The sequence below is a fragment of the Pholcus phalangioides genome, unplaced genomic scaffold (genome assembly GCF_987345545.1).
Source record: "Pholcus phalangioides strain wild (caught in Gottingen) unplaced genomic scaffold, Ppha-v1.0 ptg000039l_1, whole genome shotgun sequence".
Lineage (NCBI taxonomy): Eukaryota > Metazoa > Arthropoda > Arachnida > Araneae > Pholcidae > Pholcus > Pholcus phalangioides.
Window position 1 is genome coordinate 18,428,133 of NW_028301625.1, and position 14,159 is coordinate 18,442,291.

The window sequence follows — 14,159 nt, forward strand, 5'->3', positions numbered from 1 at the left end:
CGCCAGGGGCAGTTGCCCCCTCCCCAGTTTCGGCCTTGATTTCATTTATTATTTTTTTTACTATTTTCTTGTTCTTTTGACAGTTTCTTGCATTTCGTGAATTTTAATGTGAATACTTAAATGAGAAATCAGTAATGCTGTGTACTATTTGTCGAGATTAAAAAACTGTGGGTATTTGTGAAATACTGATTACATAGTAGTGAAATATGGTAGTCCAGGTCGATAAGATACTCGTGAACTGTGCCACAAGATGCTCAGAGATGTCATGTGTTTAATACCTTCTTTTGTCCTTTACAGTGCCTTTTCTGATACAAGGAACTATTGCAAAAACAGTGCCATGATGATCAAACAGCACATTGCTATTGAAGAAAGTGTGCACACCAAACGTTTGGCGTTCAAACCCCTCTCTGTGAGAAACAAAAAAGCTGTTCGGGATCGGCTATGAACTGTATAAATAACGGTCTACAGGTTGATTAGTCTCCATGTGAACGATTTTGAAAATAAAATTCACCTAGGAAAATCCATGTCTCCACCAGCACTTGTGTTCTATGTGGCCACCCTGTTCTCGAACAATGGCATGACATCATAATTTCTATTGAAGGAGACTTATCGGAAGCTGTGGCAGGGGAATTCTGTCCCACTCCTCCTTGCATATTTTCCATAGACCGCTGACTGTGCTTGGATGACGGTTTGCAAGTGCCCTCTTTAAGTAGTCCAAAGCTACAAAAATCCATCAGACTTGCATCTGGAGACTTGACGGAGACATGGTCGAATGGTATAACTTTGATTCCTGTGGATTTTGCCATCCGTTCATTAAAAGCTTGTGAGCTTTTAGCTGTGTAGCTGGACGCCTTGTCCATGTGGATGCGAACCTGGTTTGTGTCAGTTCCGTGCAAGGCAGGTATGTCTTTGGTGAAAATTGGTGTCATTACCGATTTCTGGAAGTAGGCTGCATTAACTTGTGTATTTTTTCAGATTTTCCGGATCATGAACTTCCCTCTGTACAAGTATCCTGCTACCACAATGAATCCCTTTAGAAATTCTTCCTTACATTGTCTAACCCACTCTGGTCGACCCTTACAATGGACAGGACGATAAATGATGGCTCGAGTTTTATTGCTGTCATAAAGGTAGACCCAGGCTTCATCTAGGGAAGCCACAAATTTCTACTTGTTTTACCTGCCAGGTAATTTTCATACAACTTTCGCGCATTCCTTTTTCGTTCTTCTTTATACCCAAGGGTTAGCAGGTGTCCTTGAGCTTTCCCCACTTTACGTAATTGCAATTTGCCTTTAATGAGTTGGGATATGGTTGCCTGGCTTACTCCTACCTTTCTGACCACAGTTCTTTGCATTGGTGGGTTTTCCTGTAGTGCGAAATGCCTGATGACCTGTTCTATGGCTGATGTGACCTTAGGACAGGTTCGCTTCCGAGCAGCCTTTGTGAGAGATTTCTTACATGGAATGTTCGAATCACTTCACTATCTAATGATGTTAATTCCACCTTTACTTATCGAAAGTCCATGATCCTTGCACTGTTTTATGATTGCACTGAAGCTGAACTTTGTGTGGAAAAGTGCTACAACATAACCTTCCCAAAACAAATTTATTTTACGCGCCATAACTTTGCATTTAAAACTTGCAGTTCAAAAAAAGAATTTCCTCACTCTACACATTCAAAAACACAAATTATTTCTACTTGGCTCCCAGGTGCCCTCTAACGACGATCTTCAAAATCTGTTCACATGGAGGCTAATCAACCTGTAATTAGTTTATTGAAAATGAGAAAAATGAATGTGGAGGAGAAAAAAAGATTAAATGAGCATGTTTTTTGTTATCCCGAAGGTATGTGTATAACTAGTATGACCATATGGAAAAAAACGAACATTGCCATTGATGCAGGACCTATAGCTCATGTTAAAATAACGAATTCACCATTTAAAAATTTCAAAGCGAGTTTTTTAGCAAGCTTGACAAAATTAACATTTTTATTAAAACGATGAAATAACAGAATATTATGAAAAAAATAATTCTGCCCCATAAAATATGAATCATATGGTCACACTATGTGTAACTCACAAATATATATATATTTTTTGACACTTATCTACTGCAAGTGAGGATTGTTTCGCAGAGCGAATGTGGACTTTTAGGACACCCTGTATATTGAAGAAATATTCAAAATTTGTTAAGGGTTCCACGGAATAGCCTCGTTACCATCAAGGGCGAGCTTTCACATTGGAAAATCCTGCCCTACAGAGCCACTTTAATGATCTCTAAACGTATCACGGATCCTTCAAGTACTCTGGATATGTTCCTGGGCCGCTTAAGCGCTCTGGAACTATGCCATGCATCACTCAAGTAATCCGTAACTATGCCACGGATCACTGAAGTAATCTGGGAATGTCCCGCGGGTAACTTGAGTGATATGTAGAACCTCACTGGGGGGCCGCTGAAGTGCTCTAAAACTGTGCCACATGTCACTCAAGGGATCTCTAAATGTGCCACGGATCATTTAAGTGTTCTGTAATTGTGTCGCAGGTTACTTAGGTGATCTTTGAATGTGAAATTGAACTTTGAGGCCTACCTCAGTGATCTGAAAATGTGCCAGGGATCACTTAAATGCCACGGGTCATTCAAGGGATTTGTAAATGTGCCCAAATACAGTCTATCATATCTGAGAAGCCTATTTTTTAGAGAGCCCTAATTCCTCTCGCCCCAAATCTAAACATTGTCCATTTGAGAAGTTTTCCAGCTGGTATTGTATGGTCTCAACAATGATGTATCAAGTGATATTCTCTGTAACATACCTAATAATGCTTTAAATGGCCAAAATTTCAGATCAATTCACCAAGTAGTTTTCTAGAAAGTCGAAAAATGTCTTAACTTCGAAGTAGACGCTGACTTATTATATTGTGTATGAACGTTGAACGGGACTGCACATGTGTGTGTGTGAACAGTCTTCTAAACTCAGCTAATAGCTCTTAATGACAATCGTCCCCCCCCCCCCCAGATAGCAACATACAGAGAGAAACTGCAGAGGGATGGTGGTTAAATTTATTGCAGAGTCAAGTGATTTTCTTTTCTGAAATTAATATCCTGGTATCCAGTCTTTCGTTCATAGTCTAAACATAGAAACTTATATTTACCAGGTTCTTATCATTCTTACCACAATATCTACCAATAAAAAAGCAACCCGGTCAATTTGAAACATATACTTTCAAACACTCTAGTCAGGGGCATACACAGAATCAACATTTAGAGGCGATTCATATGGTTTGGGGGGTGCACAAAGAATCTCTGCCAGAGAAATTTTCTGTTACCAACCTTCCAAAAACATTTCAAATTAATGAAATAGGTTGAGATAGCATTTAACAGTATTTTCTTTTGATATTTGAACGTTTCTTTAGCAAAGATATTTTTAAATATTAAAATTTTTTTATTGTCTTGGGAGGGGCACATGCCTTCCCCTGTGTATGCCTCAAATACTAGTAGGCTCCTATAAATAAATAAAAAAAAACATTTTTACCTATCTGCATATGCACCTAGTCTACTTTCCTCCCATGAAGCATCTCCACCTTCAAATTTGCCTCTTGATGTTTCGGTCATACCCTAAAAGAAGTTCACAGTCAAATATTTATTGTTAAAAAATTACATAACATTAGCCACCAATGAGAATGGGGGAAGGGGGGAGGAACTGGTTAAACAACAATTAACAATGAATTGAAAATAGCTTCAAGATTAATAGCTTTGGGGAGAAATGTGGAATGATTTTTTTGAAAATTTCTAAGATTGAAAATATGGATTGCAATTTCTTACACTTGATGCATCCTCATTTGAAAACAATGAAGATTTAGCTTTATATAATTCTTTTAGCCTTGTTGTATATTTTAGTACATACAGATGACAACCCTATACAGAGATTGGCTTTGAAGAAAACCATAAGCCACATAAAGAAGCCATTTCTGATTTAGAAATAAATTTTTGAAGTTGATGTATTTTATTGTCTCAGGTAGAGGTCCCTTTTATTCTCTACCTTATACTATTTATATAACATTCATGCAAGTCATTCTTTTATAACTGGTTATTTATATATATATATATATATATATATACGGGGTGATTATAAAAAAACTATCCCGACATATGGGCACCTAACTATCATACCATTCACAGAAACTGAATGAAATTTTGGCATAAGGTATTTTGAGGTATGCGCTCAAGAATGATATGGAAAACAACAGTGTCACTCTAACAGTTACGGTTACAGTGAGAAAATTTCGAAAATATCAAATGGCAACACCAAGTTTTTTGTATTGGAATGCAATCTCTATACTGAAAAACACTAAATAGCGTTGGAATGGCAACTGTAGCATGAAAATCACCGGCGGTAGATAGGCTAAAAGTGAGGACAACCAATAAGGACAGAGAAGCAGCATAAAATAAAGCATTTTATTGTGTTTCACAAATTTTCCACATGACCTTGTGGAGGACTAATCAGGCTGGGATCTCAGCCGAAGAAACGGTGTGACGAATGAAACGAACATTAATGCTCTGGTGCACGGCAAAGTCCTTTTTACTTTTTCCTTGCCAAGCTCCGGGGATTTTCGTGCTACAGGTGCCATTCCAACGCTATTTAGTGTTTTTCAGTATGGAGATCGCATTCCAATACAAAAAACTTGGTGTTGCCATTTGATATTTTCGAAATTTTCTCACTGTAACCATAACTGTTAGAGTGACACTGTTGTTTTCCATTTCATTCTTGAGCGCATACCTCAAAATACCTTATGCCAAAATTTCATTCAGTTTCTGTGAATGGTATGATAGTTAGGGGCCTATATGTCGGGATAGTTTTTTTATAATCACCCTGTATATTGGTTGTGCATAAATTATTGTACAATATTATTGCACATAAATTTCACAAATTATTATTTTTTTAACTCCATATTCTTTTCAAAATGGTGTGCTGTATTTTGCTGTTCTCAGTTGAGGACACTGGAAATTTTTTTACACTTAGAGGGGTAGTTTGTATCTTCCTATTCCAAGACATGCCACCGTTAATAGCCTTTCAGAAGTGATGAATGTTGAGCTTTAACATGGGAGGGGAAGGAAGTACCCCTCTGCACAACATAATCATAGCCAAGTAAAAGAAAATCACTCAAAAATTTAATTTTTTACATTCTTTTAAATTTAAAGTTCATTTAAATACAGCACCACATATACACTGGAGCCCAGGGACTTTGGCTGCAATAGCCCCCTTTCCCAAGCAACTTTGCAAGGTCACAGAGGCACTAGGAGAATAGACCCGACACATGTTTGACTCGTTGCACTGCTAAGGTGAGCATTCATACGCATGCACGACGAAGTTATTAAATAAAATATGTAATATGAGAAAAGCATTGCCGTGTTAACAACTGATAAAACACACTTTATCTTAACTTAGTGATAAGCATTAATATACTGTAATTTATAAATTTTTGAGAATAATGGTAATACTGTAAAAATATTTGTATCATTGATTTGAGGTTACAGCAATGAAAAAAAGCAGTTCACAAGTGAGTGCTGTACTACAGTTTTAAACACATTCAGGTTTTTTTAACGCTCACTTTACTAATCAGGGGAAAAAAAGTCAATTATAGAAGTTTCTCTTCTTCACTCTGTAAAGTAAAGCTGCAACTAGAAATTTTGTCCCAGTTAAATTTGATTTTAATTCAAATTTGTCGATGTTAAATTCATTCATCAATTCAGATTTCAATAAAAAAATTTTATTTTCATATTTTCATACCAAAAATTGCTTACGTAACTATTTAAACCTCTCCTCACCTTGTCATCAAAAGTAAGCAAAGGTGTGAAATCCCCTCTCCCCTCATTTGGTGCTCACATAATACTTTAATTTCCCCCCCCCCAATATATGGATGCTGAAAAATTCAGAATAAGCTGATATTCATTTGATTTGGGTTTTTGTGGCGAAAGGACCAATTTGGTCAAGCTGCGCCAAAATAAATTTCCATATAAAAATAAGATAAAATTTATTCTTGTCATGTCAAGGAACTACAAGCATGTATGTTAATAAACCAATGTTATGTGAAGTGTAAAACACACAATGACATCGATCACGAAAACTATAATTTGTCATATAAACCCCCAGTAGTGTATTTACAGGGGGGCTAAGCAGGCTATAGCCCAGGGCGGCGAATTCTTAGGGGCGCCAAATGTTGGAGTATAGAAAGAGGGGGACAAATTTTATTTTTAAATTCATGTTTCACATAAACGTGTGTAAGTGTCATATGCATCATTTATATCGTAAATATTATACAACCTCTGACAATAAAGTTCAGTGAATGAAGTCAGAACGGCCGATCTGGCAACACTGGCGAAGCAAAATGATGCACATGCGTAGCGGCAGGTGTTGACCATCTGCCGCCACTGTTGTTCAGTTGAGCATCGTTTGTGTTCCGTGAAAGACTTGTTTTACAAAGCGCTTGTTTAGTGTGTTGGTTCTTAACTGAGAACAGGAAAATCCACAAGGAATTTCTACCTGAGGGAACGACGATAAATGCTGCAAGGTACATTGAAATTTTGACCTGTTTCATGAAACGTCTACGCAGGGTACGACCTCAGTACGCACAACAAGGTTCATGGTTTCTTGTTCACGACAATGCTCGCCCTCACACAGCCAATATCGTCAAACAGTTCCTGGCAAAAAAAGGGGTGGTGCAAATTGAACATCCACCATACTCGCCAGATCTCAATCCTCCAGACTTCTTCCTATTCCCACGACTCAAACTCGCTTTGAAAGGAAAAGAGATTTGATGATATTCCTGACATCCAACGAAACGTGACGAGGCTTTTGAACTCCATCCCAAAAGAAGACTTCTTGCAAAGTTTCCAGGACATGTATAGGAGATCTCAGCGGTGCATAGTAATGGGAGGTGACTATTTTGAAGGACAGTAAGGTAACTTTCGTTAACATTTCATCTACGTTAATGTTAAAGGACTATTCACCAAACTTTATTGTCAAAGGTTGTATAATTATTAAACCACATTGTTTATTTTTTGTGTTTCTTCCACACAGACTGCCATTGAAGTAAAAACATATATGATTATCTAACCTTCCTATTAACAGCGTGTGTGGTCTTCCCAAATAGTATTGCCACAAGTAGAGGTGGGAGGGTGAGTAGGCATGCAGCGAAGTAAAGCAGCACTTATTTCAGATTACTGAAGGTATTGAAAAAAGACAAGAGTTCAGCTTACATCCCCTAAAGAAAGGGGGTTATCTTCTTCGGAGAGCTATCTATGGAGGGTGTTGGTACAGTGGTCAGGACGAAAAAAAGGGGATTCTTCCTGTGACTGGAGGCTGCTGTCCCAGCTGACCACAAAGAACATTTAAACAGCTCAAATTCGGCCCTCTTTGAAGGTAAAAAGACAAAACATTCCACTGATTTTAATGACACCCGCCATATGAGAAAGAATCTTCTGCAACAAAAATGCTTTCATTGGCTCCGGCTGGGACTCTTTTTTTAAAATTTATAACGTGATCATCATGTATTCCCAAGGGATCAGCATGATCCGTCCAGGGAATTTTTTAGTGTTAGTAGACATCCATGCTCGAACTCAGATCGGCACAGTGAGAAGCTAATTCCCTCACCACTCGACTGCCAGATGGCTTTGGGGATAGTCTTCAAGAGTGGGCTATGGTTGACCATCTGGGGGGATAGAAACAGTGTTAAGTGCTATAAATCGAATGGACGTTCTATCACAATATGATTTTTTTGACTTGTTTGAGAATCGAAATTGGAGGAAGCTAGTGAATCCAGAACAGCATCTGTTTGCAGTCACTAAGTGGAATATAAAAAAATTATGGTACAGAATGGTAGGCGTACAAAATGTGAAGTTTTCCTGAAAAAAAAAGGGGGGGGGCAAATGTGGAGCTTGGCAGAACCCACACTTTTATTAATTGTATACAGTATTACAAAACTACATTCGGTTGTAAATGCAGGATTACCAACAAAAGAAAAAAAAAGCTCCCCTATTTTACACTTTTCTGACAAAAACAAAGTAAGCAAATATCAAATACAGCTACCAATTTCTGATAAGTTCATACGTTTTCTATTTTGTGAGAGTTTTCTTTAATGATGATTTATGAACAATCGCCACAATTCAATCTTAGGTAATTTTGAATGCACTGAAAGGATGTGAACATAGTGCGTCCGTATTTCCAAATCTGGAAACCCGATGTTCATATTTGTTTCAAAAAACAATTTCCAAGAGATTGGCCTATTGAATCACATGGTATTCAACTGTCAATTAACTGACTAGCATTTTTAAAATTGGCAAGCATTTGATAGTCATTACTGAGCAGTTAGCAAGTATTTCCAAAATTAAAAATAAGTATTTAATAAATTTTATAACAAATGTGCAGCGTATGCGGGGACCTTATGTCAAGTTCATAAACGAAATGTCATTCTTATATTGATGGTCTTTTTTTTCCGATACAGCGATGCATACATTCATGTGGTGATTATTCCAAGAAATGCGGTACTGTGTTGAACTACATGCACCGCAATAAAAAAAAACATACGCAATGAAATATAGAAACAAAAGACCACAATAAAATATATATTGTTCATTTCGTTTTTAATTCTAATAAAAAAAACTAATTACTACACAATAAATCACATATAAATTTGTATTTAGAATCAATTTAATATAATAAATTTGATTATTCAAACCTGTAGAATTAAAATTTTAGAAAATTGCCCGGAAACTGATGAACATGCCAAGTTTTGGAAACTACAAAGTATCGTGGCACATTTTTGGTCACTGATTTTAAACGTGGCTAATTTTTGAATATCACAAATATTGATTTTGGTATAACATGAGAAAATCTATAAAATGTGTGTTATTCTAATCTTTTAAATATTAAATTAACTTTGCAAATAATTTTTACATATACACTATCTACCAATAAGTATTTGGACACCTATGCAAATGACGATATCTGCGGATACGTCACGCCCTATATCGCGGTATATATCGTGTAGGAAACAACATCGGCATTAGTCGCATGCAAGATGCCTTGCAGTTCGGAGCTCTCTGATTTCGAGAAAGGTATAATTATCAGGTATCACAAAAATGACTGATCCTTAAGGGACATATCTAGCAAGCTGAAGTACCCAAAATTGACAGTGGCCTATGTGATTAAGAAGTGGAAGGTGAGCTGTGATTGTCGGAATTTGCCCCAAGTCGGCAGACCAACGGAACTGGGAGATAGAGACCGACAGGTGCTGTCCAGAGAAATTCGAAAGAACCGCACCCAACCGATGGCTTTCATCGGTGCTCACCCATATACAATGGAGCCATAGTCGAGCTTTGATCTTACAAGAGCTTCATATATGTGCAGGAGTGACTTACAATCTGCTCCTCATGATGTAGAAGACCTTCAAGAGGTTCATCGTCTTCATGCAATGAGCTCCTAATTATGTAATATGAGGTTTGAAAGTAAGTTTCTTGTCAAATTTGATGCTAAGGAATTTAGTGTTTTCTGCTATTGGTATAGGTTATTGTTGAGGAATATCTGTGGATCATCATGAAGGGATTGACGGTAACAAAAGTGCACAGCGACAATCTTGTCGTCAGAGAAAGAGAAGCCGTTATCATGAGCCCACTTGCTGATCTTGTTGAGTGAGGTTTGTAATTACCTCTTAGTTGACCTCATATTCACTGATTGATAAGATGTTAAAAGATCATCCACATAGTGTGTGTCAGTGACAGTCAATGGGAGTTGATTTAACACCCTGTTGAGTCTCAAAATAAAAAGTGTAACACTTAAAATGCTACCTTAAGGTACATCTTGTTCCTGAATTTGGGGAGCTGATAATGTGCTTCCGATCCATACTTGGAAGATGCGGTATGCTAAAAAGTTCTTAACGAAAATGGGCAAGTTGCCCAGCAAGCCGCAATTATAGAGGTCAGAAAAGATTCCGTGCCTCAAGGTATGGTCGTAGGCTTTTTCTATATCAAAAAATATTGCTATCATGTGCTCCTTCTTTATGAATGCTTGTCTTATTGATGCCTCAAGGCATAAAAAATGACACGTTGTTGACCTGAACTATCAAAACCTGCTTTGATGTTTAGATAAAATATTATTAATCTCAAGATAGTACATAAGGTGATAGACCACAAATTCTATGAGCTTACATACACAACTCGTCAAAGCAATAGGTGACATTTTCTATAGGGCTTAGATCAGGAAATCTGGCTGGCCAATCCATACGCCAAATATTCTCACTTTCTAGATAATCAGTGATCAGGTGAGCCCAATGTGGACGAGCATTGTTGTCTATGAACAGGAACCAAGGGCCAACTGTGCTCCTCAAAAGTCGAAAATAGGGCTCTAAGATCTCTCTATACCTCCTAACAGTCATGAACCCTCTGCCAAACACATAGAGGGGTGTGTGGCTGTCCAACATGATACCTGCCCAGACCATGACACCTCCACCACCATAGTGGTCCATTTCCCTGATGTGGAAGGGATGGTATCGGGTATCTGGCTCTCACCAGATGAGTGTATGCCGAGAATCAGTGTCCAGGCTGAATCTCAACTCCTCTGTGAAGAGCACAGTGCTGATGTTGTCTGCACCATGCTAAATGAGCTCTCTTGTGTGCTGCAGTTAGTGGGACGCAAATAGCAGGTCTTCTGGCATAAAGCCCTCTCTCATGAAGCTTTCCGGCAACAGTAAACCGCGAAACTCGAGTTCCAGTGACAGCATGCAGCTCACGTGAGAGCTGTGATGCTGTAGCAGTCCTGTGGCGGTGCACTGAAAGTGCCAAATAACGATGCTCATTGGTCGTCGTGGCTCTTTGACAACCTTGTCTAGGACTTCTCTATATAGATCCAGTATCCTGAAACTGTTTTCCCCAATTGCAGACGACACTGGGTGTAACATTGAGCTCTGTAGCCACCTGCACTTGTGATTTCCCTGCCTCCAATGAACTGACGATTTTCCATCTCATTCCATCATCCATACGTTTGTGGTACTCATTTTACGTGATAGCTTATAAAATTTACCAAATTCTCGTGAGAAACACAGCGAATGTCGCCGAGGAGTACGAGCACACGAATCGTGGAAAATGCCTTGTGCCCTTATCATCTCCTCCGTAGTCACAGCTCCGCCCACACACACCCCTGTATGCTTACGTATTCGACACTGAATATTTGCATACTTCTTCAGTGGCATTATTAGTACCTTTGGCTCAGTTTTTTTATGAAAATAGACACAATGTGCAAATTCTCTTAATTTTGCACACGAGTGTATAAGATTGTTGAAGATTTTTGCCAGGGTTTTGGAATGCAAAGACTACTAAACCACACATGCACCTCATTCATATTCCTCTATGGAACTTCTAACGAATTAGAACAGGTTGGGAATGCAAGGACTATAGCTGCTCACCAGATGTCAGGAAATGTATGATCAACCCAAAACTGATTAAACAATATGAGTAAATATGAAAGTGTGTGTGATTCTGATGATAGATGCTGAATCATGGAGTAATGAATGCTATTGTAACATTAGCATTTAGGCCCCTGCAGAAATGGTCCTTATTCTAGTCATTTATATAGATTTTAATTTGTTTTACCTTATTTTTTTTCCGGGATCGATCGGCGAAATCATGTGTCGCCGATCGGCCGCCATCTTTATTTTACGTTGCCAAATTTCGACATATTTTTGTGCAATATTATTTCTCTCTCTCATGAAGATAAGTAAATTAGATACAAGTTCAGTGCCGTACCTTCAGTTTTGCGATTGGTTCCGTCAAGAGGCATTATGGGAACGCTCTCATATAAATACCAGATGCTCGCTACTTCCGACAGATTCCCGCGTCTTCAAAATAGTTACTAATTCTAAGGCGTTTCGCCCTGTAGAGGCATACGCCAGGTGATCTGTCAGTCAAAATAATGCATTAGTTGCAGAAGGGCATGCTTCGGCACCTCTCCTCAGCAGTGTTTCTGTAATATTCAAAGGTCGTCACGGTCTCGTCAGGCATGTGGAACGATCTGCATGCAGATCGGCTGCTTCTGGGCCTCTCCCAATGTTCGCCACCTGCTGTTTCCTATGCAGGTTTCAACGGACACTTCAGGATGCAATACCATGAGAACTCGGCGGCTCCAGGGTTTTCTCTGATTGCAGTGCATAGAAGGCTGATGCTTAAAAGTGATATTGTGGACTGGATTATGGATAATTTGGACTAGCACATAAATTTCAGGACAAAGTGGTGGGAGCGTTCTTTTACCGTGTCAAATAATGTTTAGAGAGAGAAAGTTAACTGTGTTAATCCTTTTGATAAAATTCTAATAGTTAACTGAATAAGTGTTTATTGTTTAACGAATGTGTAATTTCTTTCATTGTTGTCATCCATTCAACGATCACACTGGATTTAAATTAATAATGAATCGGAATCGGGAAATGCACAATAAACATTGCACTATCGGGCCCGAGCTGAGTCTCGACTTTGCTGCAAAGCCATCATCAGTTCATGAAGAGTGAACAATGAATTGAACACGCCTGGTGTAAAAGGTCAGTGCATTCAGCTGATGATTTAACAGAATGAAACAATGGGGGATAATTTGCATCACTGGAGACAGTGGCGAAATGGGCAGCAATGGTGTCTGCAATATCCCTCACATAGCTGATGGTAGTGCCATTGGTATTTAAAATGGTGATGGGATGAGACTGATAATGACCATTGATTTTTCGAATTCGGTCCTAAATGATTTTAGATGAAGTTGATGAATTGATTCCCATGGAAAACTTTTACAATGACTCACGTTGAGCCTGGCGCCTGGTTCTTCTCGCTATTGCCTTGGCGTTTAAAAATGCTAACTTGTTGTCATGGGTAGGATATTGCCGAAACATATTCCATGCTTTCTTTTGTGCTGTAATAAGATTACATTCATGGTTCTACCAAGGTTTACAAAATTTATAAATTTTTGAGGAGACTTTGGGTATCGTTTCATTAGCAGCTGAAATTAAGCAATTGGTCACAAGGTTGACACAATAGTCGACATTGGGTTGCAAAACCATATCCTCTGTGATTTCTGCCTTGACCTTGAAGTTGGCCCATCAGGCAGCCGTAAACTTCCATCGAGGAGGGCCTTCAGGAATGGTGTAGCATCGATCAAGGCACTTAACCACTAGAGGAAAATGATTGCTCCTGTGGAGGTCCAGATCTTACCGACCAGGACCAGTTAGGCAAGAGTGAAGGTGAACATAAGGATAAATATATTGCAGTGAAACTATAGTTTGGGGCATGGAAATCAGTAAAACTGAAATCATTCATGATGGCAAGGTCCATGTTGTCTAACAATCTATTCATTTCCCCATGAGTGTATCACGCCCAGGTCACCAAATTAAGCAGTCACGAGCTGCTTGGAATTTATTCTTTATTCAGCACTACGGAATAAAATCCCAGCGATGCATTGACTTAAATATTTATTTTAGAAATACAACATGATTAAATTCTGAAATTTGTGGCACACAACTTGCGTGCGCGTAAACTAAAAATTAGAACAGGAAAAAGGCATAGTGGAAGAACGAGTGAGTATTACACAGCTATATATACAGTCTTGGTGGCTGACGTCATATGCAGGGCTCAGCAAGGATCATGGCCTCAAAACTAGTGAAAATAGTGACCAAAATATTTAAAAAAGTGACCAAATAGTGACCAAAATGCTTAAAAAGTGACCCAATAGTGACCAAAATAATTTTAGAAAGAGACCAAATGGACAATGAATTTTGATTATTACCAAATTGAATGAATTGAAATTGAATTTAGTTTTCACTAAACTTTGTATTTCAATGGAGCTCGTCGAAATTGCTTTTTTTACATAATAGTGTGAAATAAAATCAAACTCGAATGCATTCTGCTAACCAGAAAAGTTTTGAACAACTTATCAAATTTATCAACAACTATGTGTGAGAGAGTAACATTACATCCTTTCTAAGTAACAGTAGCAATGCCTTCCCCCCCCCCCCATAGGGGCCATTCAAGTATTACGTCATCATAGATGGGGGGGGAGGTTGAATAACGCTTACGTCATCAACCACCCTTTATGAAAATATGAGTTAGGATTCAGGGGGGGGGGGGGCAGAGCTGATG

The 14,159-nt window shown here is 38.5% G+C and overlaps 1 protein-coding gene across 6 annotated transcripts in view; it reads right to left on the bottom strand.

Moving 5' to 3' along the window:
• Positions 1-14,159, bottom strand: part of Creld (Cysteine rich with EGF like domains) — a 164,188-nt gene that overhangs the window by 117,591 nt on the left and 32,438 nt on the right. For all 6 annotated transcript variants that reach the window (XM_089254047.1, XM_089254046.1, XM_089254045.1 and 3 more), the window contains exon 3: positions 3,529-3,611. In XM_089254047.1, the coding sequence (XP_089110173.1) occupies positions 3,529-3,611 (83 nt within the window). The remainder of the gene's footprint in view (positions 1-3,528; positions 3,612-14,159) is intronic.